Here is a 23,790-nt window from a genome sequence, read left to right as displayed (position 1 = left end):
GCTGCTCCTTGTGGCACGGCCTCAACTTCCTCCATTGCTTCCTCTTCCTCAGGTTGCCTCCTGCCAGTTTTGCCAGCCTGCCTTCTGATGACGGCCACACCCCGGTGCCAGCCTGCTCCGTGCGGTGCAAGGCCTGGCTGGCTCCAACCCCAGAGCGCCCATCTTCCTTCCCCACAATGAGGGCCCTGCTCACGCCGTGGGAGTTTTCTTTCAAATTGGTATGATGGCGGTGTGTGCCTTGGTTTCCCTCCCCGTACCTTGCATTGCTTCCCAGTGGAGAGACAAGTATTTAGGTGTGTGCTGGGCACGGTGGCACCTGGGCCACAGCGAAGTGGGCTGCAGAGGAATGGGCAGGACACGACCCCCTGCCAGTCTAAGGGGGCAGTGAGACCACCTGGCTGCCTCTGCCTGAAGAGAGAGCCCCCTCGGAGTCCCTCCACGACACTGCTCCAAGCTGGAGTGTAGAAGCAATCCTGGGGCTCCCTGACCCCACCCCCATCCTTCCCTGGGACCAAAGGGTAATAACAGCCCTCCTATGCCCCCACAGCCTTCCCCCCACACACACAACCTCCGCCCACCACCACCAGAATTCACAAGACCCATAGGAGCTCCCTCCACCCAACCTCATACGCACAAGTCCAGGTGGCAGCCTGGTCCCATTTTGTGTCTTCTGTCCTGATGTCCAGACCCCCACTCTAGCCACCAGCCCCCACTCCTCTCCCAGAGCCAGAGAGAGAACCCAGGAGTCCTGGCTCCCAGACCCTCCTGCTCTAACCCACCAGCCACCACTCCCCTACCAGAGCCGGGGAGAGAACACAAGAGTCCTGGCTCCCAACACCCCCTGCTCTAACCACCAACCCCCACTCCCCTCCCAGGGTTGGGGAGAGAACCCAGGAGTCCTGGCTCCCAGTCCCCCTGCTGTAACCACCAGCCCCCACTCCCCTCCCACGCAGGGTGACGAGATGGATAGGACGGAGAGCCGGGACCGCCACTGCCAGTGCTGGGGAGATTGGTTTACTTCAGGCTTAGCATGCAGTGGAGCTGTGTCCAGGTCTGCAGGGCACCAGCAGGGGGCGCACTGACCCCCGTTGGAGGGGGAATCCAGGGGGCACACAGCAGCCGCACATCACCCCAGTGGCCAGGGCACAGCCAAGCCAGGCGGGCACCTCCGGGCCGCCCTTCAAGCCCATCAGTCCAGCGAGCGCTTGCAGACGGACATGAACTCCAAGGAAGCTTCATAGTTATCCCAAGTGATAGCATCTGTAGGGAAACAAGAGAGTCGGTGAGCCCGGACTCCTGGGTTCTCTCCCCAGGTCAGGGAGGGGAGTGGGGGTTGGTGGGTTAGATCGGGGGGGCTGGGAGCCAGGACTCCTGGGTTCTCTCCCCGGCTCTGCGAGGGGAGTGGGGGCTGGTGGTTATAGCAGGGGGGGCTGGGAGCCAGGACTCCTGGGTTCTCTCCCCGGCTCTGGGAGGGGAGTGAGGGCTGGTGGGTTAGAGCAGGTGCGGCTGGGAGCCCGGACTCCTGGCCCCCACTCCCCGGCTCTGGGAGGGGAGCGGGGGCTGATGGTTAGAGCAAGGGGAGCTGGGAGCCAGGAATCCTGGGTTGTCTCCCCGGCTCCGGAAGGGGAGTGGCGTCTGGTGGGTCAGAGCAGGGGGCATTGTGAGTCAGGAATCCTGGGTTCTCTCCCTGACTCTAGGAGGGGAGCAGGGTCTGGTGGTTGGGGGGGGGGGGAAGGGAGCCAGGACACCTGGGTTCTCTCCCCGGCTCTGGGAGGGGATTGGGGGCTGGTAGGTCGGAGCAGGGGGGCTGGGAGCCAGGACTCCTGGGTTCTCTCCCTGGCTCTGGGAGGGGAGTGGGGGCTGGTGGGTTAGAGCGGGGAGGGCTGGAAGCCAGGACTCCTGGGTTCTATACTAGCTTTAGAGATCCAGCCCCCTGCCACTCCTCTGCCCATAGGCCCTCACTGTCAGCCCCAGGAGATGGCCTGGTCCCTGAACAGCTGTACAGACCAATGGAGGGGCGTGGCCTGTCCCCGCCCTTCCTCCGTTACCTTGATCCAACTTCCAGGAGGCCACGAACGTCTCCGCCGTGATCCTGTCCGGCTTGCCGTTCCCGAAGTTGTGATAGTGCCACGCGGAGCCGTCAGTCCAACGCCAGGAGCCCTCGCCCTCCAGCTGGCCCTAGGAGGCACCGAGGCATTGAGAGCGCCAATCCGGACTGGGTCCCTAACCTGGGTCAGCCCAGAGCTGATGGCTGAGCTAGGATAGACGACCAACTGAGGCACAGCACATCCACCCTTTTCTTCAGGAAGCTCCTGCCCTCCGAGCCTTGTTCTCAGCCCCCCTTCTTCTGTGGGGAAGAGCCCCCGTTTTGGGGAGGCTAGCCCGCCGGCCCTGCCCCTTCTGCCCGAGGCCCCACCCACCGCATGCCGGAGCCCCGAATCCCTCCCCCATAACAGGAGAAGCCCTGAGGACCCCCATCTGCGACTGGAGGTGCCCCGGCCTACCCCAGCCACACCGGGCTGAGCCCCCGACCCATCGCCCACCCTGAGCGCCGGGCCAAGTCGGCCCCCGACCAGCGCCCGGCCAAGCCACCTCACTCCCCTGCCAGACCCCCCTGCCCACCGCCTTCCCTGGCCTATTATACCCGCCGCCCATGGAGGTACCTATAGACCACGGTCTCCTCAATCCGGCGAGGAGGCGGATGGGAATTTACACCCCAAGTTTTCCACCAGAAAACACCACTTGGAGGAGCCCCCAAATTCAGGGCACTCCTTTGTTTTAGGGAACACTGTCATGAGTTTCCCTGGTGGAAATTTCATTTTGAGAGGGAAAAATACTTTGGGGATGGGAAAAATTGAAATATGAGTCCCAGATGTGTTGATCTCAAGACCAGCAGCCCCACCCCTAGCCCGACACGTAGCTACCCCGGTTGGAATGAAGAAGGCCGGGCAGACCCACAGACTGGGGCCGGTTTCCTGGAGAACAGGGGCTCGGGAAAGGATCTAGGGGGCAGAGTGGATAAGGAACTCGGGCTAATGCCATTCCTGAACGTGCCAAGTGACTAGCGGGGAGGGGGCAAAGCAGAGGTTCCCCACGTGTATAGGACGTGGTGAGCTTGGAACCCTTCACCCACTTGAAAAAGGCATTTGACGCAGTGGAGAGCGGACAGAGCCGAATCCCAGAGCCGAGCCGAGTGCTAGAGATGGGGCCATGTGACCCAGGGAGCTGAGTAGCCCCGAGGCCCAGCAGCAAAGCCCCTCACCTGAGAATCGCGGCGGCCCCCGAGCCAATAGGCTTCCTTTTTCTCGTAGTCTTTGGGGGTGCCCATGAGTTGATAGATGAAGTTGTTCTCCTCGGCGCTGTGCACGGATGCCAGATGGGCGCCCTCCACCAGAGCCTTGCAGTCCGTCTGGGGTGGGGGGGGGGTGACACACACCATGGGGGTAGGGGGAGCACAGCCTGACCCCTCACTACTCCAACAAGTCCCTGCCCCCCCCTCCTCCCCACATCTCAGGCCCCCCCATTCCTCCACTCCTCCATTCCAGAGAGCTCCCCTGCCTCACCAACCCACCACTGCTGCTCCCCCACCCACATGCCAGCTGTGATGAAATGGGAATTTGCTGTCATAATTTTAGGAAGCCGATGTGTGCCTCAGTTTCCCCATATGCTGCACGGTCCCCCTCGTGGGGGGAAAAGGTCTTGTTTACTCTCTGGGCAGGCTAAAAGTCAGGTGCAAATGGTTCCTAGCTGTGTGGGGCTTGGGTCCCATATCAAGGGAGCCTTTGAGAAGCCCAATCACTAGGACTTTGATACCTAGCAACCAACGACGGTGGAAGCCCAGCCATGTTCGCCCAGCTGGAGGCCGAAAGACTGGGGAGGTGGTTAAGGGTTGGCTGCTCAGAGCGCTGGCCACACCCCGGAACTGGACCAGAGAGGTCAGAGGGGCTTGGGGCTGACCCACACGGGCCAGGCTGTGACTTTCTGTTCTCTGGGCCAGCCGAGGACTTTCTGCAGCCGACTAACACGCCCGAGTGTGGCTGCACCAGCGGAGTGTCCCTGCCTCCCTGCGGGGGGGGGGGGGGGGGTTGCTCCCTGCAGTCGGACGCGTCTCCCTCGGGGGTCTGCCTGAGTGGGACTCGCTGACTGAGCTCCTGGGGTGAAGCAGGGGGGCTGCAGGCCCAGGGGTCCACCCTAAGGAGGTGGAGAAGCCACAAGGAAGAGGGAGACCCCCGGGGGGGGCCTCCCAGAGACTCTTCCAAAGCTGGGGTCACAGAGCCCCAGTCCTGCCAGCCACCCCCGCCTCCCCCACAAGCCTCCACCTTCCAGCCCAGTCACCGCTGCTCCCCCAGGTATCCCCAGTGTTCCCACACCCCCTCTTCTCCCCTCAGCCACAGCACTGGGGGTGACACGCCCTCCCACCAAGGGGGGGGTCCTACCCCAGCTCCCGAGGCCAGGCCAAGCCCTCGGACCCAGGGGGGGCCATACCTCAGCTTTCCACCAGCCTTTGGTGGCCGTCACCGGGTAGTAGCAGGAATCCCGGTACTGGTACCAGCCGGCCGGGCAGCACCCCTGGGTGCACGGGCAGGAACGGACGTCAGAGAAGGCTACGGGGAGGGAAGTGAAGTGTGAGGCTCTCAGAAAACATCTGTCAAGTTTGGGGTCAAAAACCACAGCTGAATTTTTGGGAGTTTACAGTATGACAGTTTGAGGGAGTTCCCCCCCATCTCTCCCATTTAACAGGTATTGGCTGAAAATATGACAATTTAAGGAAATTTGAAGCCCCTGAATTTGATGTTTTTGACCCAAAATTCAATAGTTTGGGGGGATTTTCTCAATGTGGTTGAAATTTTCTGGGATAAACGCCCCCAGTTTCCAAATGATTTTGTCAAGAGTCACCTTGGGGGGCCAAGATGGGGGTTCGACTGAGCTGCCACTCGCTCCCTTCGTGACTCCTCATAGCAAGAGTCCTTCACCCCGCTGTGTTAATCTCCCGTCCAGATACTTGCACTCACCTCCAGAGGGTGAACCTGCGCCTGTCTGGGCTGCTGGTCCAGTGGCAAGGAGTTCCCCAGGCTCATGGCCGCGGGGCAACATGGCAGAACCCTGGTTTAAGATCCATCCTGTTCCTGCCCTTTGGGAGAAGACCAGCCAGGCCCGGTCTTGCCACTCTGTCCCCTTGGTTACAATCCACTTATCCAGAGCTCCCTGCTCTAACCACTAGCCTGCACTCCCCTCCGAGAGCCGGGGAGAGAACCCAGGACTCCTGGCTCCCAGCCCCCCCCTACTCTAACCACTAGCCCCCACTCCCCTCCGAGAGCCGAGGAGAGAACTCAGGAGTCCTGGCTCTGAGCCCCCCCTGCTCTAACCACTAGCCCCCACTCCCCTCCGAGAGCCGGGGAGAGAACCCAGAAGTCCTGGCTCCCCGCCCCCCCTGCTCTAACCACTAGCCCCCACTCCCCTCCGAGCGCCAGGTAGAGAACCCAGGAGTCTGGAGTATTTGCAGCCCCCAGATCTGCACCCTTTAACACCCCGCCCCAGGGGGGCAAAGATTTCAGAAAAGGGGCCCAAGAGCCCTTCACCCATCTCTCCACAGCCGGCCCCACCCTTCCGCACTTACCCACTGGAATAGGGGATCCGACCAGGAGAGTGACAACGAAGGGACCCAGGCATCCGGGCAGCCAGCGCAGTGTCGCCATGTCTGAAAGGAAGGGGTCACAGGGGGGAACCGGCCCTGGAGGGGAGGGAAAGGAGGCCAATCCCCTGCTGCTGTGCCCTTAACAACCAGTGCTGTGACCACTAGACCCCACTCCCCTCCCAGAACCGGGAAGAGAACCCAGGAGTCCTGGCCGGGCTGTCCCTTACCCAGCCAGGCGTCTCTAGCTGATGCGATGGGGCAGCGTGCGTGCTCCGTGGGTCAGGGCGCTGCCCGGAGCTGCCCCCTTTTATCCGACTCCCCCAGCTGGAGCAGCTGTGTTTGCCCTGGCTCGGATTGCCCCGGACAATGGGGACGAGACGCTCCCCGGGCACCTGGTGACACGCGGCGGCTGCGGGCTCCGCCCTGCCCGGATCCAGGGGCTCAGGGATTGGGACTGACTCCAGATTGACACCGGGAGGAACCCAGCTCAGATTCCAGCCCTGGAGCGGCTCCAGGTGACCTGAGACCTGAATCCACCCCCGCCCCTCCCGGGTTTGGGCGTTCACGGTTAGACCCAGTTGAACGCTGCGTCTCTAGCCGTGCATTGGCTTGCACATGCGTGTGCTTGTGTAACACGTGTCTCTGTGCGGGTGTCCATGCGAGAGGGAGTGTGTGGGAAAGGACACACGTGTGGGGAGGGTGACCCCAGACAGCAACTAGAAAAAAAAATCTCCACACCCGCGGCCTCCTTCGCACCCCTCGACGCCAAACCAGCTTTGAAAGAACCGACTCCCCGTGTCCGGAGCAGTTCTCTGTGCTGGGGGGCGGGGGGGGGGTCCCTCCATTTCTTCCCCCACCCTCCCTGCCAGGAGTGATGGGAGCACCCTAAAAGTGGGGGGCCACCGGTACCCGAACTGGGGCCCTGCCCTCCCATGCTACCCCCCTGAGGCCACGCCCCTGCCCCACCTCTTCCCCCCAAGATCCCACCCCTACTTGCTCCTCTCCACCTCCTCCCCACCCCCGTCGCTCGCCCTTACGGCTGGAAAAAGTGGGAGGGGCATGGCCCCCTGCTCCCCCCATCCTGGCACCCCTGCCCTTGCCAGGAGCTCTGTACGCCCCCCCATGGCCCCAAAGCTCTGGGGGCTTTTTCTTATGTAGGCTCCTATTACCTCCCACCCCCCGTCCCGATTTTTCACACTTGCTGTCTGGTCACCCTCCCCACACAGGTGTCTTTTCACACACACTCCCTCTCGCATGGACACCCGCAAAGAGACACACGAGTTACACAAGCACACGCACGTGCACGCACGCGCTAGAGCCGCAGCGTTCAACCAGGTCTAACCGTGAATGCCCGAACCCGGGAGGGGTGGGGTGGATTCGGGTCTCGGGTCACCTGGAGCTGCTCCAGGGCTGGAATCTGAGCTAGGTTCTCCCCGGCGTCAATCCGGAGTCAGTCCTGATCCCTGAGCACCTGGATCCGGGTGGGGCGGAGCCCGCAGCCTCCGCATGTCACCTGGTGCCCGGGGAGGAGAGGCTGTTCGCTTGGCGTCTCATCCCCATTGTCCGGGGCAATCCAAGCCAGGGCAAACACAGCTGCTCCAGCTGGGGCAGTCGGATAAAAGGGAGCAGCTCCGGGCAGCGCCCTGATCCACGGAGCGCCCATGCCTGGCAACACTGCCCATCGCATCAGCTAGAGATGTCTGGCTGGGTAAGGGACAGCTAGGCTAGGACTCCTGGGTTCTCTCTGGGACGGGAGTGGGGGCTGGTGGTTACAGCAGAGGGGGATGGGAGCCGGACACCTGGGTTCTCTCCCCGGCTCTGGGAGGGGAGGGGGGGTTGGTGGGTTAGAGCAGGGGGGTCAGGGAGCCAGGACTCCTGGGTTCTCTCCCTGGCACTCTTAGAGCAGTTCAGTCTAATACTGGCCCCAAGAACGTACCTTCCATAATGGCAGGTGAGGCTGTTAGACCCTGATCCTCAAGCCTCTTTCCTCCAGCGTTCGAGTGAGTGCTGCACGCCGGGGAGACATTCTGCATCCCTGTTGGTCCAGGGCTGTGTGAGGCTCTGGGAGGGCTAGTGGGGGTCGGGCTAGGAGCCGGGCACTGGTGCAGCGGGCGGTTGCCTGATCGCAGCGGGATCTCTGGCTGGGGGGGTTGTGGCCTCCGTGTGGCCCCGCCTGGAGGCGAAGGGCTGGACGGGGCCAAGGGCTGGATCTGGGGCAGCCCGCACGTCTGCTCCCACTTGCAGTATCCAATTATCCAACAGGACCCCGGGGCCTGCGCCCAGGGTCCTGGCCAATACAGGCCCCCGGGAAAAATCTCCCTCTTGTCATGTCGCTGGGCAGAACAAAGCCCCCGGGAAGGTTTGGTTCCCCACCCCCAAAGTTTTCAGTGACTGTTCTGGGGTCTGGGACCCTTTGGGGGGTTGTTTGACAAGGGAAATCCGGGGACCTGTCGAACTCCCACCCTGCGGTGCCAACCCTTGCCCAGGGCTCTGCAAAAGGCCCAGCACAACGGAGCCGCTTCGGCCGCCGGCGCTTCGCCGGGTCGTTTGCTCTGGCCGGAGACGAGCCCTTGGGTTCCGCTCACAGCCACAGAGGGGGTCAGGGGCCCCCCCAACGGCTTTTTTATGGGAATTGAAACATTGGCCAAAAATCATTCATTGGCTCTGTTCACATGCAGGGAAACAAACCTCATAGACACACACGGAGCAGAGCCCGTCCCCTTCAGCAGGGACACACACACACACACCCCTTCCTCCCCGATTTCGTACCTGCCGTCTGCTCACAGCACGTGCCCCAGCCCCAGATGGGCTTGAGTGCGGAATGTGATAAGTTCTGTGTTGCCCCCAAGGGGCAGGGAGTTTGTTTTTAACCAGAGGCAGGGTGATTAAGATCACAAGGCTTGTCATTACATTAAATTAAGGATCGTTAGATGATCCTGAAGGCACGGCCAGGCACTCCAGTTAAAAGATAGGAAACAGGGTAGAAATAAACGGTCAGTTTTCAGACCAGAGACAGGTAAATAGTGGTGTCCCCTGGGGGTCTGTACTGGGACCCGTTGTGTTCAACATATTTGTAAATGATCTGGAAAAGGGGGTAAACAGTGAGGTGGCAACATTTGCAGATGATACAAAACTACTCAAGGTAGTTAAGTCCCAGGCAGACTGCGAAGAGCTACAAAGGGATCTCTCAAAACTGGGTGACGGGGCACCTAAATGGCAGATGAAATTCAATGTTGATAAACGCAAAGCAATTGGAAAATTGGAAAACAGAATCCCAACTATACGTATAAAATGATGGGATCTAAATTAGCTGGTTCCACTCAAGGAAGAGATCTTGGAGTCACTGTGGATAGTTCTCTGAAAACATCCACTCAACCAGAGCCGGCTCTAGGTTTTTTGCTGCCCCAAGCAAAAACATTTTTAAATAAATAAATAAATAATTTATATAAATAAATTCCATCTCCTAGAACTGGAAGGGACCTTGAAAGGTCATCAAGTCCAGCCCCCTGCCTTCACTAGCAGGACCAAGTACTGATTTTGCCCCAGATCCCTAAGTGGCCCCCTCAAGGATTGAACTCACAACCCTAGGTTTAGCAGGCCAATGCTCAAACCACTGAGCTATCCCGCTGCCAACCCTGGGCTCTCTCCTCCCTCTCTCTCCCCCAACTGCACCCTCCTGCTGCCCCAGCCCTGGGTCACTGGTAACTCACTCCCAGGGCGAGTCATTCAGCAGGAATTTTGGATGTGCACAGAACACAGACAGGATTGGTTCCCATATGGTTACAGAACTGCAGTAAAGTGGAACAATTTTCAGCTCATGTGATTGGAGGATATCTGGATGCGTATTATAAGACTGTCCTACATAAATGAGGAAAAGTTGAGGTGCCGTTATTATTCTTTTGTCCCATTCTTTGTTTCTATGGGGAATTTGCCAATGCGATATCACTGTCTTCCTTTTAAACAAATAAAACTAAAACTAAAGAAAAACAGCAATGGCTGTTGAAAATAGCAATTCCAGTCCTAATAACCACTGGGAAGCATTTCTTGCTCAATTTATTCTACTTTTTCCTACAGCAAGTTACAGTGGATCAGTATATTTGGTTTGGGAGAAATGAAGTAACAGTTGCCCAAATTGAGCTTGAGCATTCCTGAATTTTGAGGTGTTCAAATCTGGAAGGCAGGTGCTGGATTCCCTTTCTGAATATTAGCTAAATCTGGAAAAGGAAAAGTCAATTTCTGCTTCCATGGCTCAGAAGTGGAAATCCTCCTACGTGCCTGGTACTGTATCTAAAGCTGCCCAGTCTAGTAGAGTCTCCCCCCGCTACTTTTCATTTTAAATTCTAGTGGGATCCACGTACCTCCCTTGCTAGGCTTCAGATAGAGAGGTGCAATGTCCATTTAGTCCACCCAATTATTTCTTTGGGGGAGAGCCCAGGGCTGGGGCGGCAGGAGATGCGGGTGGGGGGAGAGCCCAGGGCTGGGGCAGCAGGAGGTGCAGGTGGGGGCCAGAGCTGGGGCAGCAGGGGGTGCAGGTGTGTGCGGGGGAGAAGAGCCCAGGGCTGGGATGGCAGGAGATGCGGGTGAGGGGTGGAGAAGAGCCCAGGGCTGGGGTGGTAGGAGATGGGATCTACGTACCTCCCTTGCGAAGCTTCAGATAGAGAGATGCAATGTCCATTTAGTCCACCCAATTCTTTCTTTGGGGGAGAGCCCAGGGCTGGGGCAGCAGGAGGTGTGGGCGGGGGACAGTCCAGGGCTGGGGCAACATGGGGGTGCAGGGGGAGCAAAAAACCTAGAGCCGGCAGGGTCCCTACCATTCACAGCAAGCTACAGCATGAAGTTTCAGTTCCAGGTCCTTCCCCCTCCCTTTCCTGTTAATTGCAGCCAAGGGAATGCTGGGAAATGTAGTTCATCCCTGCTCCAGGGCTGGCTCTATAGGCAGGGAGCTAACCAAGGAACTACAGCTCCCAGGGCCCCCTGTTGGTTCTCAGCTCCCATGCTGGATTCTTGCGCCCCTGCAAATTTGCCGCCCCAAGCAACTGCTTGCTTTGCTGGTGCCTAGAGCCGGCTCTGCACTCAACGTGCAGCGGCAGTCAAAAAACCTAACAGAATGCTGGGAAGAATCATTAAGAAAGGGATCGATAATAAGACAGAAAATATCATGTTGTCTCTATATAAATCCGTGGTACGCCCACACCTTGAATACTGCGAGCAGATGTGGTCGCCCCATCTCAAAAAAGATCTATTGGAATTGGAAAAGGTACAAAGGGCAACAGAAATTATTAGGGATATGGAACAGCTGCTGTATGAGGAGAGATTAATAAGACTGGGAGTTTTCAGCTGGTAAAAGAGATGACTCTGGGGGGATAGGATAGAGGTCTATAAAATCATGACGGGGGTGGAGAAAGTAGATAAGGAAGTGTTATTTACTCCTTCTCATGACACAAGAACTAGGGGTCACCCAATGAAATGAATAGGCAGCAGGTTTAAAACAAACCAAAGGAAGTATTTCTTCACACAATGCACTGTCAACCTGTGGAACTCCTTGCCAGGGGATGTTGTGAAGGCCAAGACCATAACAGGGTTAAAAAAAAAGAGCTAGATAAGTTCATGGAGGACAGGTCCATCAATGGCTATTAGCCAGGATGGACAGGGATGGTGTCCCTAGCCTCTGTTTGCCAGAAGCTGGGAATGGGTGACAGGGGATGGATCACTTGATGATTCCCTGTTCTGTTCATTCCCTCTGGGGCACCTGGCACTGGCCACTGTCAGAAGGCAGGGTACTGGGCTAGATGGACCTTTGGTCTGACCCAGTCTGGCCGCTCTTATGTTCTTATATAGAACCCAGATGTATCTGCCCCCCGCTGTAATCTACTAGACCCCACTCCCCTGCCAGAGCTGAGAGAGAACCCAGGAGTCCTGATGGGGTCTCTCTCTCCGCAGAGTTAGTAACAAAGTAAGAATAGACATTAACATTTTAAACCTAACCAGTGTCCCTTCAGTGACTTGCCACACGGTGGCAGAACATGTTCGTAATAGAGCTGAGTGGGTCTAATATTTATTGAATTTTCTTTATTTTATATAGGCATTAGACAAGGTTCTCCTGCCGGCTCATTGCTAAGTTACCTGCCAAAAAACTAAAGTTTTCAGGTGCCTAAGTAGCCCCTGGAATCACGGTTAAAGTTGCCCCCCCCCCCCCCCCCCACCTAGCAAAATCGGAATTGGCAGGCACTTGCTGGAACCAATTAAGGCAGGCAGGCTAATTAGGACACCTGGAGCCAATTAAGAAGAAGCTACTGGAATCAATTAGGACAGGTGAGGTAATCAGGGCACCTGAGTTTAAAAAGTACCTCACTTCAGTTAGTGAGGTGTGTGAGAGGAGCTGGGAGCATGAGGTGTGCAAGGAGCTGAGCGTGAGAAGGCGTACTGAGGAGCACAAGTGTTATCAGACATCAGGAGGAAGGTCCTGTGGTGAGAATAAGGAAGGTGTTTGGAGGAGGCCATGGGGAAGTAGCCCAGGGAGTTGTAGCTGTCACGCAGCTGTTACAGAAAAAACTATAGACAGTTGTGATCCACAGGGCCCTAGGCTGGAACCCGGAGTAGAGGGCGGGCCTGGGTTCCCCCCTATTCCCCCAACTCCTGATCAGACACTGGAGGAGTTGACCTGGCCTGTGGGTCCCACCAGAGGGGAAGGTCTCTGGGGTGTTCCCCGACCCACATGGTGGATCAGCAGAGACTGTGGGGGATTGTTCTCCTCCCTTTTCCCCACGCTGGCCTGATGAGCTTAGCTGAGGCAAGCAAAACCCACCAATAAGCGCAGGACCCACCAAGGTAGAGGAGGAACTTTGTCACAGACTATAACCTCTGGACTATTTCTAAAAGGACTTTTGGCAACTACAAACTCATCTTTCCTGTGTATCTGGACCTCAAGAATTGACTTCAAGTCTGTCTGTATATTGATCTTTCAACCAACTCTGCCTTTTTGTTTTTAATAATGTTTAGTTAATAAGAATTGACTAGAAGTGTGTATTTTGGGTAAGATCTAAGTTAGCAGCATTTGACCTGGGTCTGGGGCTTGGTCCTTTGGGATTGAGAGAACCTCTTTTCTTTTACTGGGGTATTGGTTTTCATAACTATTCGTCCTCATAACGAGTGGCACTGGTGGTGATGCTGGGAAACTGGAGTGTCTAAGGGAATTGCTTACATGACTTGTGGTTAGCCAGTGGGGTAAAACCGAAGTCTTCTCCATCTGGCTGGTTTGGTTTGCCTTAGAGGTGGAAAACCCCCAGCCTTGGGCTGTAACTGCCCTGCTCTGAGCGATGTGTCCTAAATTGGCACTCTCAGTTGGGTCCCGCCAGAACCAGCATTGTTACAGCCCCATGCTGGGAAGAGCTGGACCCAGCGTGGGGCTAGGAGACCGCCCCTGGCTCCCCGACATCCAGCCACGCCACCACTGCAGCTCGTTGTATGTGGCTGCCGGCCAGGCCCTCACTGGCAGCGCCCCAGATGCAGCCGCAGCGCGCCCTGCATGTGCATGTCCAGGTAGCGGGTGAACTCGTCGGGCATGGTGTGAACGCCTGGCTTGGGGGGCTGGTTGTCATAGTAGTGGTGGAGCAGGGGCCGCCCCTCGGGGTCGGTGGGGAAGGGCCAGAAGCCGTAGAGGGTGAGGTGCTGGCACAGCTCCAGGGCGGCGCTCACCAGCATGAAGCCCGAGGAGAGGCGGTTGACGCGCAGGCCACGGGAACGCCAGTGCCCGTCCAGCCCCGCCAGGTACTCGGGATTCATGAAGACGGGGCGGGCTGGGGAGCCAAAGTCCTCCAGGGTGTAGAGTGCCTGGAACGAGACTGTGCTCTGGCCGACGAAGCTGAAGGCCGGGATGAGGAGCAGCGGGGCCCCGTAGATACCCACCGCCTCTGCGAAGGGTCGGCGCCAGCGGCTCAGACCCCTGAACCTGCGGCCAGGGAAAGACGCCCGTGAGACGTTGTCCTGGCACGGCCCGTCCCCCAGCGCCAGTCCCGTTCCCTCCCACGGCCGTCCCATCGCTCAGTCTCCTCTGTCCCAATCCCCCGGTGACTCTATGGCCGGGGGTGTCTATCCGGGCTCGCCCCTCCATCCTCCCCAGTTCTGATCCCGGCTCTGCCCATGGGTCCCACTATGATCCGTCCCTCCCCTTGCTGGTCTCAATTCCCCCCACCAGTTCTTATCCAATCCACCCCCCACATGTTCCCATCAGGGCGCCCCTCCCCCCACGGTCCATCGCCCCGGTACCGGTCGTGCAGGATGCTGGGGTTCATGGTGACGACACTCGATTTCGTGCCCACGTCGTCAGCAAAGTCCATGGGGGGCAGGTTGAACCTGGGGGGGGGAGGCGGCGTGAGGGAGCCAGTGCTCCCCACCCCATGGGGGTCCCAGGTCTTTACCGCCCTCCATGGGCGGCTGGTATCATAGGCAGGGGTAGGCGGTGCCTCCGAAACAGCCTCGCCTGGCCCCGCCCATGCTCTGCCCCCAGGCCACGCCCCCTTCCTGCGTTCCCAGAGCTCTGCCTTAGCCAGGGGCCAGGGTGGAGGTGCTCTGGGCTCCTGCGGGGGAGGGGAGCAGAAGGGGAGGGCAGATGGGGGGCGGGTGCTTGGGCACAAGGGGAGGGGCCAGTGGCTACCTTCCCCCAACGGCCGGGTCACCGTCCGCCCATGCTGCCCTCCCCTGGTACTGCTCCCCCCACCCTGGCCTTTTAAATGGGTCACGGCCCCCTCGCCTCAACCGGTGACCCCCTGCCCTGCACCGCGACCCCCCCACTTGGCACCCCAATCTCCCTGAACCCCCACTGCACTCCACTCGCCCTGAACCCTCCTGCACCCCACTCCTCCTAAGCCCCCCCCTGCACCCCACTCACCCTGAACTCCCCCTGCACCCCACTCTCCCTGAGCCCCACACTGCACCTCACTCTCCCTGCCCCCATGCCCTCATTCCCCCACCCTACACCCGCACTGCCCCCGCTTCTCTACCCCTTTCCCCCTGCTCCCATCCCCCCCTCCCCGGCTGCCATTACCTGATGACGAACTGGGCGCGGTCGATCTCAGGGCCACAGCCGCTGTTACGAAGGATCCCCCCATTCCCCACCACGGCACAGCACTCGTAGGGGGCACCCTGAAACGGGGAGACCTGTGTGGGAGGGGACCTGGGTCAGCACCAACTGACCATGGTGAGATGCAGCCAACTCTGGGGTGGAGCATGGGGGGCTGTTTATAAAGTACCCGTCACCCGGTGCTGAGATGCAGCCAGCTCTGGGGTGGAGCCCCTGGCGCTGAGCCCCCGCCGCCCCCACAGCCCAGCGCCCCCTACCTGTGGCAGCATCTCCAGCAGCTCCTCCTTCACTGGATGCTTCTTGTCCTGCTGAGCGTCGTAGACGATCTGGGAGCCCAGCTGGGTGTTGTTCTGGGTCAGCACCAGGTCGTCTGAAGCGTTACAGCAGCCCCCCAGCTGTTCCCTGTGCGGGGGAGAGGGGTGAGGGGCAGCTGGGGGGTAGTCGGAGGCAGCAGAGGGCAGAGGGCAAGGGGGGCTGGGGGGAGGGCATGGAGGGGTAGAGAAGGAGGTATTTGGGGCAGCATCGGGGGAGGGAGGGGGCAGAGGGGTGGGGGGGAGAGGAAGCAGGGGGGCAGGGCACTGGGGGTGGAGGGTACCTGTACTGGCCCAGGGCGCTGGCATTATGCGCCCAGGGGCAGCGCTGCACCAGCTTCAGCTGCCTCAAGATCCAGCCCTGGTCCAGCCTCGGATGGAGACACAAAGAGTCACTGATCTGCCCCCCTTCCTCCTTCACTGCGCCCCCCAAGGGGCCCTCTGGCCCCCCACTACTGACCGCCCCCTGCTGCCAGCTCTGGCCCAGGCTGCCGGCCTTAGCTAAGGCCTGACACACTCGTTGCCGGAGGCCGGCCCAGCTCCCCGGCGCGTTGGTGCGGGATCATCGCAGCACACAGGACTGGTCAATGGCCAGTCACACCTGGGAAATGCTACGTGGCAGGGAGCTCGTCCCCTGGGCTTGGAAGCCGAACAAAACCACCAGAAATCTTCTCGGCTCTTTGATTTCAGAGGGGGCAGAGACTCTGAACGGCTACCAGAGATCCCCAGGAGCCGCCTCCCGGGCCCGCCCTGAAAGACACTTTGAACCGACAGATCACTGCAACTCGGTCACTCTTCGGATTTAGCTGGCTTGTAGATGTTTGCTGGATTTCACCTGCATATAACTCTCTGATTTCTTCGTCCTTGTTCCAGTTTTGTACCCCTATATTCACCCCCTTTTGCAGGACTACGATAAGTTTTGTACAAAGAACACCTTGTGAGGTATTCTTTGAAAACTCATAATTTGCTGATCATTATTGTCCTGGTAAAATATAGGTGGCAACATTGCATGTAAAGTTACAGGATTCCTCTGTATGGCGTTACTAAGACCTATTCCAAGTCTGAGAGGCAGCCACCAACCAGTTCCCTAGGAATGAAAGACTAGCCAATGCTTCAGCCAGGTTTCAAATGGACCATCCCCACTGTCTGGGTGAAAGAGGATCTGGGTGAAAAATCGACATCTTGACAAAGGAACAGCTGGGAGTTCCCATCCACACAAACTTGTTGTCTCCTGAACACGAGTCCCAAAGAAGAGCAGGGACTGTGAGAAAGAACAGATGTCCCCATTTCTCTCTCCTTTCCGGCATCCACAACACCTGAAGAACCAAGGAAGCAGCTTTGGGACTGCGGGAGACGTCCCGACGGAAAGAGATTCAGAGAGACCTTGGCTTCGAATTCACTCCGTGTGGGTGACTTTCATTTTCTTGAAACCAGTTCTGACTGTTATGACTTATTATTTATAGTCACTGAAAATTAGTCTGCTGCAGTTAGTAAATGGGAGTGATCAAAGCCGGTGTGTTTGGATTGATCTGTGTGGGGAGCTCTGTTTGAGATAAGCAGATCGGCGCACCTCGTTTTCTGTTAATAAACGACAGGCCGCGTATGAGCTCATGTTCCCCAGGAGAGGGCCGGGCAGGACAAGACACATTTCCGGGGGACGTCTGGGATGGGGAGTTTGCTGGTTGCTCTGCAGGGCGATTCAGGAGCGGCTGGTCTCCCAGCAAAGCAGTGTGAACAGCACCCCGGGTCGGAGACCTGAGGGGACACGGCTGGTCAGCGCTCCAGATCGTCCCCTGGCTAGTGAACGAAGCTTTACATCATTTACTCCGGGATCGGCTACGGGGTTGTGTTCGGTGTCGGCTCTGGGGGTCCAGCCGATCTGGGGGCCATGCCCGGGCTCTGTGGGCTGGACGCAGGGTGATTTTCAGTGTAAGGGCCCAGTGATCGCTAGGTCTGGTGTGTCCGGCTGGGGAGCGTTGAGACCGGTACAGGGACCAGCTGGGTGAAATCTACCCCCAGGCCCCAGCGCCGATGCGGGGGGGTTGGAGGGGCTGCCCCGAGATGCACCCGGCCCCACTCACCTGGTGGGGAGGGTCCCTGTGCTCCAGTTCTGCATCAGCCCCCGGCACTGCTCTGCCCCCATCACCGGGGCCTCGGGGCTGGAAAGGCGAAAGAGGATTACAGATGGCCAGGAGAGCCGCCCACCACGGGGCCCCCCAGCACTTCCCCTCCCCCCCACCATCTCCTTCCCCATCTCGCAGAGCCCCCGCTCTTCCCCTCCCCCTCCACCTCCTTCCCTCCCCCACATCCCTTCCCCCTCACCACCTCCTGGGCCCCCTCCCCCGGGCTCCTCCAGCACCCCTCGCCCCCACTGCCTCCTCCCCATCTCACAGAGCCTCTGCTCCTCCTCTCCCTGCAACTCCTTTCCTGCCCCCACACTGCTTCACTGACCCCTTTTTCTTCCCCTCCCCACACCCCACCCAGCCCCCATACCCTTCTCTCCCCCACATCCCTCCTTCCTCTCCCCCCCACATCGCCCCCAGCCCCTTCTATAGCCCGTCACCAACCATCCATCCCTCTTCACTCACCCACCCACCTTCTGCCCCACTGAATCCTATTCCCTGCCATGCCCCCATAACTCAGTGGGTCCCTCAGAGGTCAGTGCCCCCAAAGCCCCTCCCCCCACGCACATGGGGCTCCTGTTTTGGTCCATGGTCCGGCAGGGATGTTTGGGGTCCCGCCTCGCTCCTTTGCCGGCCGCTGATGCTGTCTTGGGCTGGGACGCCTGGCTAGGGGGCAGAGAGAGGGGGGTTAATGTCGCTGCGGGAGGGAGGGCAGGTTTACATTTACCACTGTGAGCTGGTGGGTCAGTGGGGAGCTTGGGGGGTAGTCTGAAGGCTGGAAGAGGGGGTTCAGGCTGCGATTGTTTGATGATCCCCCGGGTGGGTTTCAGGGGATGGCAGGTGGCAGGGAGGGGTGTGGGGTTGGCGGGGGGTTATTTCCATACTGAAGCAGGTTATCTCGGAGGGGGAGGGGGGCGTTCCAGGATGGGATCAATTTCTCCGGGGCAGTGTCTTCGAGTGGCGAAGGCGGCATTAAGGGGTACTTCCCGCGGAGTCTATTCTGGGGGCTTGGAGCGCCTGGCTGTCGAGCACAGATTTCTGGGGGATGGGGCACCAGGGACCCCCGGTGACCAGCACCCCACACAGACCAGCTCACAGCTCCGACTTTTGCAGGGTCTCCCCCAGCCTGTCTGGAGAAGCCTGGCTTGGGGCTCGCCACCTCGGGGTGACCAGCCTTTGCCAACAGGGCTTCAGAGCCAGATACCCCCCCACATACAAACGAGTCCTAGCTCCCAGCCGCACACCCCCACTCTAACCACCAGCCCCCACTGCCCTCCCAGAGCCGGGGAGAGAACCCAGGAGTCCTGGCTCCCCACTCCCCCTGCTCTAATCCACCAGCCGCCACTCCCCTGCCCGAGCCGGGGAGAGAACCCAGGAGTCCTGGCTCCCAGCCCCCCACTCACTCACCTCTGAAGCCTCCACAGCACAGAGAGGCTGAAGCTGAGGGCGATGCCCATGCCCAGCACCAGCGCCCAGCTCTGTCTCCGCAGCATCCTTGGGGGGCCCACCATGGCGCTCGCTGTGGGGAGAGCAGGGCAGGTGAACCATGTTCACACACGATGGGGGAATGCACTGGGCACGGCTCCCCTGGGGTGCCCCTAATCCGCCCTGGCCTCCTGGATATCACAGGCTGGGAGCCAGGACTCCTGGATTCTCTCCTTGGCTGTGGGAGGGGAGTGGGGGCTAGTGGTTAGAGCAGGGGGGGGCTGGGAACCAGGAGCCCTGGGTTCTCTCCCCGGCTCTGAGAGGGGAGTGGGAACTGGTGGTTAGAGCGGGGGGGCTGGGAGCCAGGACCCCTAGACACCACTCCCCTCCCTGAGCCGGGAGAGAACCCAGTAGTCCTGGCTCCCAGCCCTCCCTGCTCTAACCACCATCCCCCACTCCCCTTCCAGAGATAGGGAGAGAACCCAGGAGTCCTGGCTCCCTGCCCCCCAATCCAACCCCCTAGACCCCCCTTCCCTCTGAGCACTGGGCTTTCATAGCCAAGCTCACCTCCAGCTTTGCAGGCTGCGGGAAGCCACAGGCTGAGTGTCTCCCAGGCGGGTCGAACTCTTTCACTTTTGTTTGTCCAGAGTCAAAGCAAACAGACACCTGCGTGTGCTGAGCCAGTATCTGGGCAGGGTGCTTCCCACCTCTCTTCCCGCCCCCCAGTCCCGCTGACACCTCGCCGGCCGCAGCAGAGAATGGGCTGAGTTAAGGGGGTTTCCTTCCCCAGTGTCTCCGGGCATGATCCAGCCGCTGCAAACTCTTTTTGCCCAGGGGAACTAGGTTTGGCAACTAGCCACTGAAACACCAGCTCCGTGGGGCTGGAAGCATTTTGAAGCTTCCTTGTTCTTTTTGCCTGGAACGTTGCAGTCTCGAGCATTCATTTTCTCCCCTTTCCCCCACCGTATTTCAGCCAGAAATTTCTTCCCTTTCTTCCCCCTCGCTCACTTTTTGCCCTTTTTTGGGTGGAGCCATTTCGCTTTTGACCAGAACCTTTTAGGAGCCATTTTGCCCTTCTAGACTGAAGTTTGCCAACTTTGGGCCAGCAAGTGATTCACTTTTCCTTGCACATTTTAAGCCGATTTCCCCCCCTCCCCCTGCTTTTTTGGCTAGGATGTCTCCAGTTGCAATGTTTGGCCATTTGTTTTTTCATCTGTTCATCCGCACGACTGTGGAGTTTCGTGCGCCCCTTGCTTTCCACTCCATGACGCACGTGACTGAGTTTGCAGGGGATCGTCTTGTGGACTTGAGTCGAGTGGAAAAGTGTCTTGGCTTCTCCCCGTCCCTTTCGGGAACCTTTCCTGTAAAGACCGGAGAGTGCCGACGAAAGGAGAAACAGAGGTTTGAGAGAAGCGAGTTTGAGGACATCGTCAATGACTTTACTCTCCAAAAATCATGAGAGAAAATGTTTTAAATGTCAGTGTTCAAATTAATGTGATGTGCAACCAGACCTACCCACTCCTTGTACCGCTTCCATTAAGTCAGCTGGCTTGTGTAACTGTAATTGCATTTCTGTTGCTGCAGATGATAAAGTTTTCTTATCTACTGATTAGGTACACATCGTTGAAAATATGCAAATATAATGCAAACAGGCGTATTGCAAGACATGGTCTATTGAGGTTATTCTATTTTTACAACTTTGCCTTTGTATGTATGCAAATACAAAGTGTTTGTGCTCATAGCCAACGTCCTTTCTGTGAAAATAATAAATTCATAGTTTTTACGGGATGGGGCCTCTTACACTTGACATAGGTTACGGCCTCAGAAAATCATAATCCGGCCCTGATCAAGTGGTTCTGTACAATAACGTTGGCCTGAAAGACGGGAACACACCAGTCTTAGCGATCAATGGTCCCTTACACCAAAAATCAAACCACAGTCAGGGTACGTCCAGTCCCAAGAGACCAGCCACTGCCCCCAGATCAACTAGTCCCCTAGACCTCACACCAAAGACAATGCCTGTAGCCGATCCTGGAATAAACTAGGTAAAGGTTCATGAACTCTAGGGAACTGGTTGGTGGCTGCCTCTCAGACTTGGGATATGTCGCAGCAATGCCCTACAGAGGAATCCTGTAACTTTACGTGCAAGGTTGCCACCTATATTTTACCAGGACAGTAATGCTCAGCAAATTATGAGTTTTCAAAGGATACCTCACAAGGCATTCTTTGTATAAAACTTATCATAGTCCTGAGAAAGGGGGTGAATATAAGGGGTACAAGACTGGCATAAGGACAAAGGACTCAGAGAGTTAGTTGCAGGTGAAAGTCAGCAAACATCTACACGCCAGCTAAATTGGAAGAGTGACTGAATCATAGTGATCTGTCAGTTCAAAGTGTCTTTCAGGGCGGGCCCGGGAGGTGGCTCCTGGGGATCTCTGGCGGCCGTTCAGAGTCTCCGCCCCCTCTGAGTTCAAAGAGCCGAGAAGATGGGAAATTTCCAGTGGTTTTGTTCAGCTTCCAAGCCCGCAGGAGTTGCTCCCTGCCACGTAGCGTTTCCCAGGTGCGACCGGGCCATTGACCAGTCCTGTGTGTTGCAATGATCCCGCACGGCCCAGCTGATTTCGTTAGTCGTCAGCATGGGCTGGGGGATGATTTCCCCTTCCCCAGTTTGCAAGTTCACAGCAAACGTTTGCACCGTTATAAAGCAAAATTTAAATTTTTCCTTCTAGCCTGGGACAGACGCTGCGAGTGCGATTCCTGCTCCAGCAGCTCCCAGCCGCTCACGGAGGCGAAACGCGTCCGTGTCAGACTCACACCTGTTCTGACCCAAACCCGCGCGCCAGGGAGCTGGGCCCGCCTCCGGCGATGAGTGTGTCAGGTCTTAGCTAACGCCGGCAGCCTGGGCCGGAGCTGGCAGCTGGCCTGCCAGTGTCAGTTCCCCGCAAGGTCTGGACTGGCAGAGTCTCGAGGTGTTTGCTAAGAGAGCAGGCCTGGCTTAGCTGCAGGCGATCTAGCCCCTGGTGAGGAAGGCGGTAACCTGGGGGGGGTCACAGGTCTGGGTGCCCTGGGCTCCGGCCGCCAATCTGTCTCTCCCATGCTCATACATGGTCGTGAGCTCCCCTCCCGCCTTTCGAGATTTAAAATAGTTTTCCTCCAGTGCTGCAAGAGACAATACCGACGGGGCCTCGGGCACGGGGCAGAGAGCTTGGAAAGCCGCCTTCCTCGCTTGTGTACGTACGCAAGAGGAGGCTAAGGGGGTGTGTCTGTCAAGACTCAATGGTCAAACAAATAGGAGCCTTCCCAAAAACCAAGCAGGATTGGAGCAAACGTTTGTGGGTTCTGCAAAAGAGAGTTCCAGACTGAAACCTCGCTGGAGAAATCCACGGCCCTTCGCTGTCCCAGTAGCCAGCAAGAGTTCTGGTTTTGAAACTTACACTCGTGCCGCCAGGAGCCATCAAGGAGCAAAAGATACAACTCACCATCTGGAGAGCGAACAACACCCCACAACCCACAGAGCAGTGTCTTCCCAGCCACGGATTCCTTTGGGACCTGTGGAAAATGCCCTCCAGGCTAAAGTAAGTTGAATATGTTTCATAATTATGATGACGCTTGTTATTAATTTATTGGGAGTGAACTACATCCACCCTGACTGAATTGGCCCTGTTAACACTGGTGCTCCCCTTATGAAGTAACTCCCTGCTCTCCATGTGTCAGTATATAATGCCTGCATCTGTAACTTTCACTCTATGCATCTGAAGAAGTGAGGTTTTTACCCACGAAAGCTTATGCCCAAATAAATCTGTTAGTCTTTAAGGTGCCACCAGACTCCTTGTTGTTTTTGTAGATACAGACTAACACGGCTACCCCCTGATACTCATAGACTCATAGACTCATAGATTTTGAGGTCAGAAGGGACCATTATGATCATCTGGTCTGACCCCCTGCATGCTGCAGGCCATAAAACCGTCCCTACCCCTTCCCTGGACTCTGCTGTTGAAGTCCCCAATCCTGTTTTTAGTGACTTCAATCGGCAGAGACCCTCCTGCTAGAGATCCCTGCCCCATGCTGCGGAGGAAGGCGAAAAACCTCCAGAGGCTCAGCCAATCTACCCTGGAGGAAAATTCCTTCCCGACCCCAAATATGGCGATCAGTAAGACCCCGAGCATATAGGCAAGAGTCTCCAGCCTGACCCTTGTTAGCCATTATACTATTTACCTACCATTTCTTGGTTTTCCTTGACTACTATGTTTTACCATTAAACCATTCCCTCCATAAACTTATCTAACTTAATCTTAAAACCAGACAGGTCCGTCGCCCCCACCGTTTCCCTCGGAAGGCCGTTCCAATATTTCACCCCTCTGACGGTCAGAAACCTTCGTCTAATTTCAAGCCTGAACTTCCCCACGGCCAGTTTGTATCCATTCGTTCTCGTGTCCACATTAGTACTAAGCTGGAATAATTTCTCTCCCTCCCTTGTATTTATCCCTCTGATATATTTGAAGATAGCAATCATATCCCCCCTCAGCCTTCGCTTTGTCAGACTAAACAACCCAAGCTCCTCTAGTCTCCTTTCATACGACAGGTTTTCCATTCCTCTGATCATCCTAGTGGCCCTTCTCTGCACCCATTCCAGTTTGAGTTCATCTTTTTTAAACATGGGAGACCAGAACTGCACACAGTACTCCAAATGAGGTCTCACCAGCGCCTTGTACAACGGAAGCAGCACCTCCTTATCCCTACTAGATATACCTCGCCTAATGCATCCCAAGACCGCATTGTCTTTTTTCACCGCCACGTCGCATTGTCGACTCATAGTCATCCTGCGGTCTACAAGGACCCCTAGGTCCTTCTCCTCTTCCGTTACTTCTAACCAATGCGTCCCCATCTTGTATCTAAAATTGTTATTAGTCATCCCCAAATGCATCACCTTGCACTTTTCACTATTAAATTTCATCCTATTTCTGATACTCCAATTCACAAGCTCGTTCAAGTCTCCCTGCAGGATATCCCTATCCTCCTCCAAATTTACAACGCCTCCCACCTTCGTATCATCCGCAAACTTTATCAGCCCACTCCTGCAATCGGTTCCGAGGTCAGTTATAAATAGATTAAATAAAATGGGTCCCAAAACCAAACCTTGAGGCACTCCACTAGTAACCTCCCTCCAACCTGACAGTTCACCCTTTAATACGACCCGCTGCATTCTCCCCATTAACC

General features: G+C 57.3%; 2 protein-coding genes across 2 annotated transcripts; both read right to left on the bottom strand.

The window, feature by feature from the left end:
• Positions 1-975: 975 nt before the first annotated feature.
• Positions 976-8,222, bottom strand: LOC117869967 (dromaiocalcin-1-like). Its single transcript, XM_034757070.1, has 6 exons — positions 7,572-8,222; positions 5,618-5,731; positions 4,486-4,604; positions 3,263-3,409; positions 2,049-2,178; positions 976-1,260 (listed from the first exon to the last, which is right to left on the bottom strand). Exons 1-6 carry the CDS (start codon positions 7,666-7,668, stop codon positions 1,190-1,192), a joined length of 678 nt encoding a protein of 225 aa, XP_034612961.1. The 5' UTR covers positions 7,669-8,222; the 3' UTR covers positions 976-1,189.
• Positions 8,223-13,120: 4,898 nt separating this feature from the next.
• LOC117869958 (alpha-2,8-sialyltransferase 8E-like) lies at positions 13,121-15,423 on the bottom strand. Its single transcript, XM_034757060.1, has 5 exons — positions 15,310-15,423; positions 14,972-15,116; positions 14,679-14,791; positions 13,901-13,987; positions 13,121-13,583 (listed from the first exon to the last, which is right to left on the bottom strand). The coding sequence occupies exons 2-5, from the start codon at positions 14,981-14,983 to the stop codon at positions 13,121-13,123; spliced, it is 675 nt and encodes a 224-aa protein (XP_034612951.1). The 5' UTR covers positions 14,984-15,116; positions 15,310-15,423.
• Positions 15,424-23,790: the final 8,367 nt, after the last annotated feature.

Source organism: Trachemys scripta, chromosome 25 (genome assembly GCF_013100865.1).
Source record: "Trachemys scripta elegans isolate TJP31775 chromosome 25, CAS_Tse_1.0, whole genome shotgun sequence".
Classification (NCBI taxonomy): Eukaryota; Metazoa; Chordata; order Testudines; family Emydidae; genus Trachemys; species Trachemys scripta.
This window is presented reverse-complemented; position numbering and strand designations above follow the sequence as displayed.

Bases quoted from the DNA above. Each gene is read 5' to 3' on its own strand.
- LOC117869967 (XM_034757070.1), bottom strand. From the start codon at position 7,668: ATGCAGAATGTCTCCCCGGCGTGCAGCACTCACTCGAACGCTGGAGGA. The intron at 2,179-3,262 runs GTGAGGGGCTTT...GGTGCCTCCTAG, and splicing joins GGGGCCGCCGCGATTCTCAG to GGCCAGCTGGAGGGCGAGGG. The intron at 1,261-2,048 runs GTAACGGAGGAA...GTTTCCCTACAG, and splicing joins CTCCTGGAAGTTGGATCAAG to ATGCTATCACTTGGGATAAC.
- LOC117869958 (XM_034757060.1), bottom strand. The intron at 13,988-14,678 runs GTAATGGCAGCC...TCCCCCCCCCAG, and splicing joins CGCGCCCAGTTCGTCATCAG to GTTCAACCTGCCCCCCATGG. The intron at 13,584-13,900 runs GTACCGGGGCGA...CCCTGGCCGCAG, and splicing joins CCCAGCATCCTGCACGACCG to GTTCAGGGGTCTGAGCCGCT.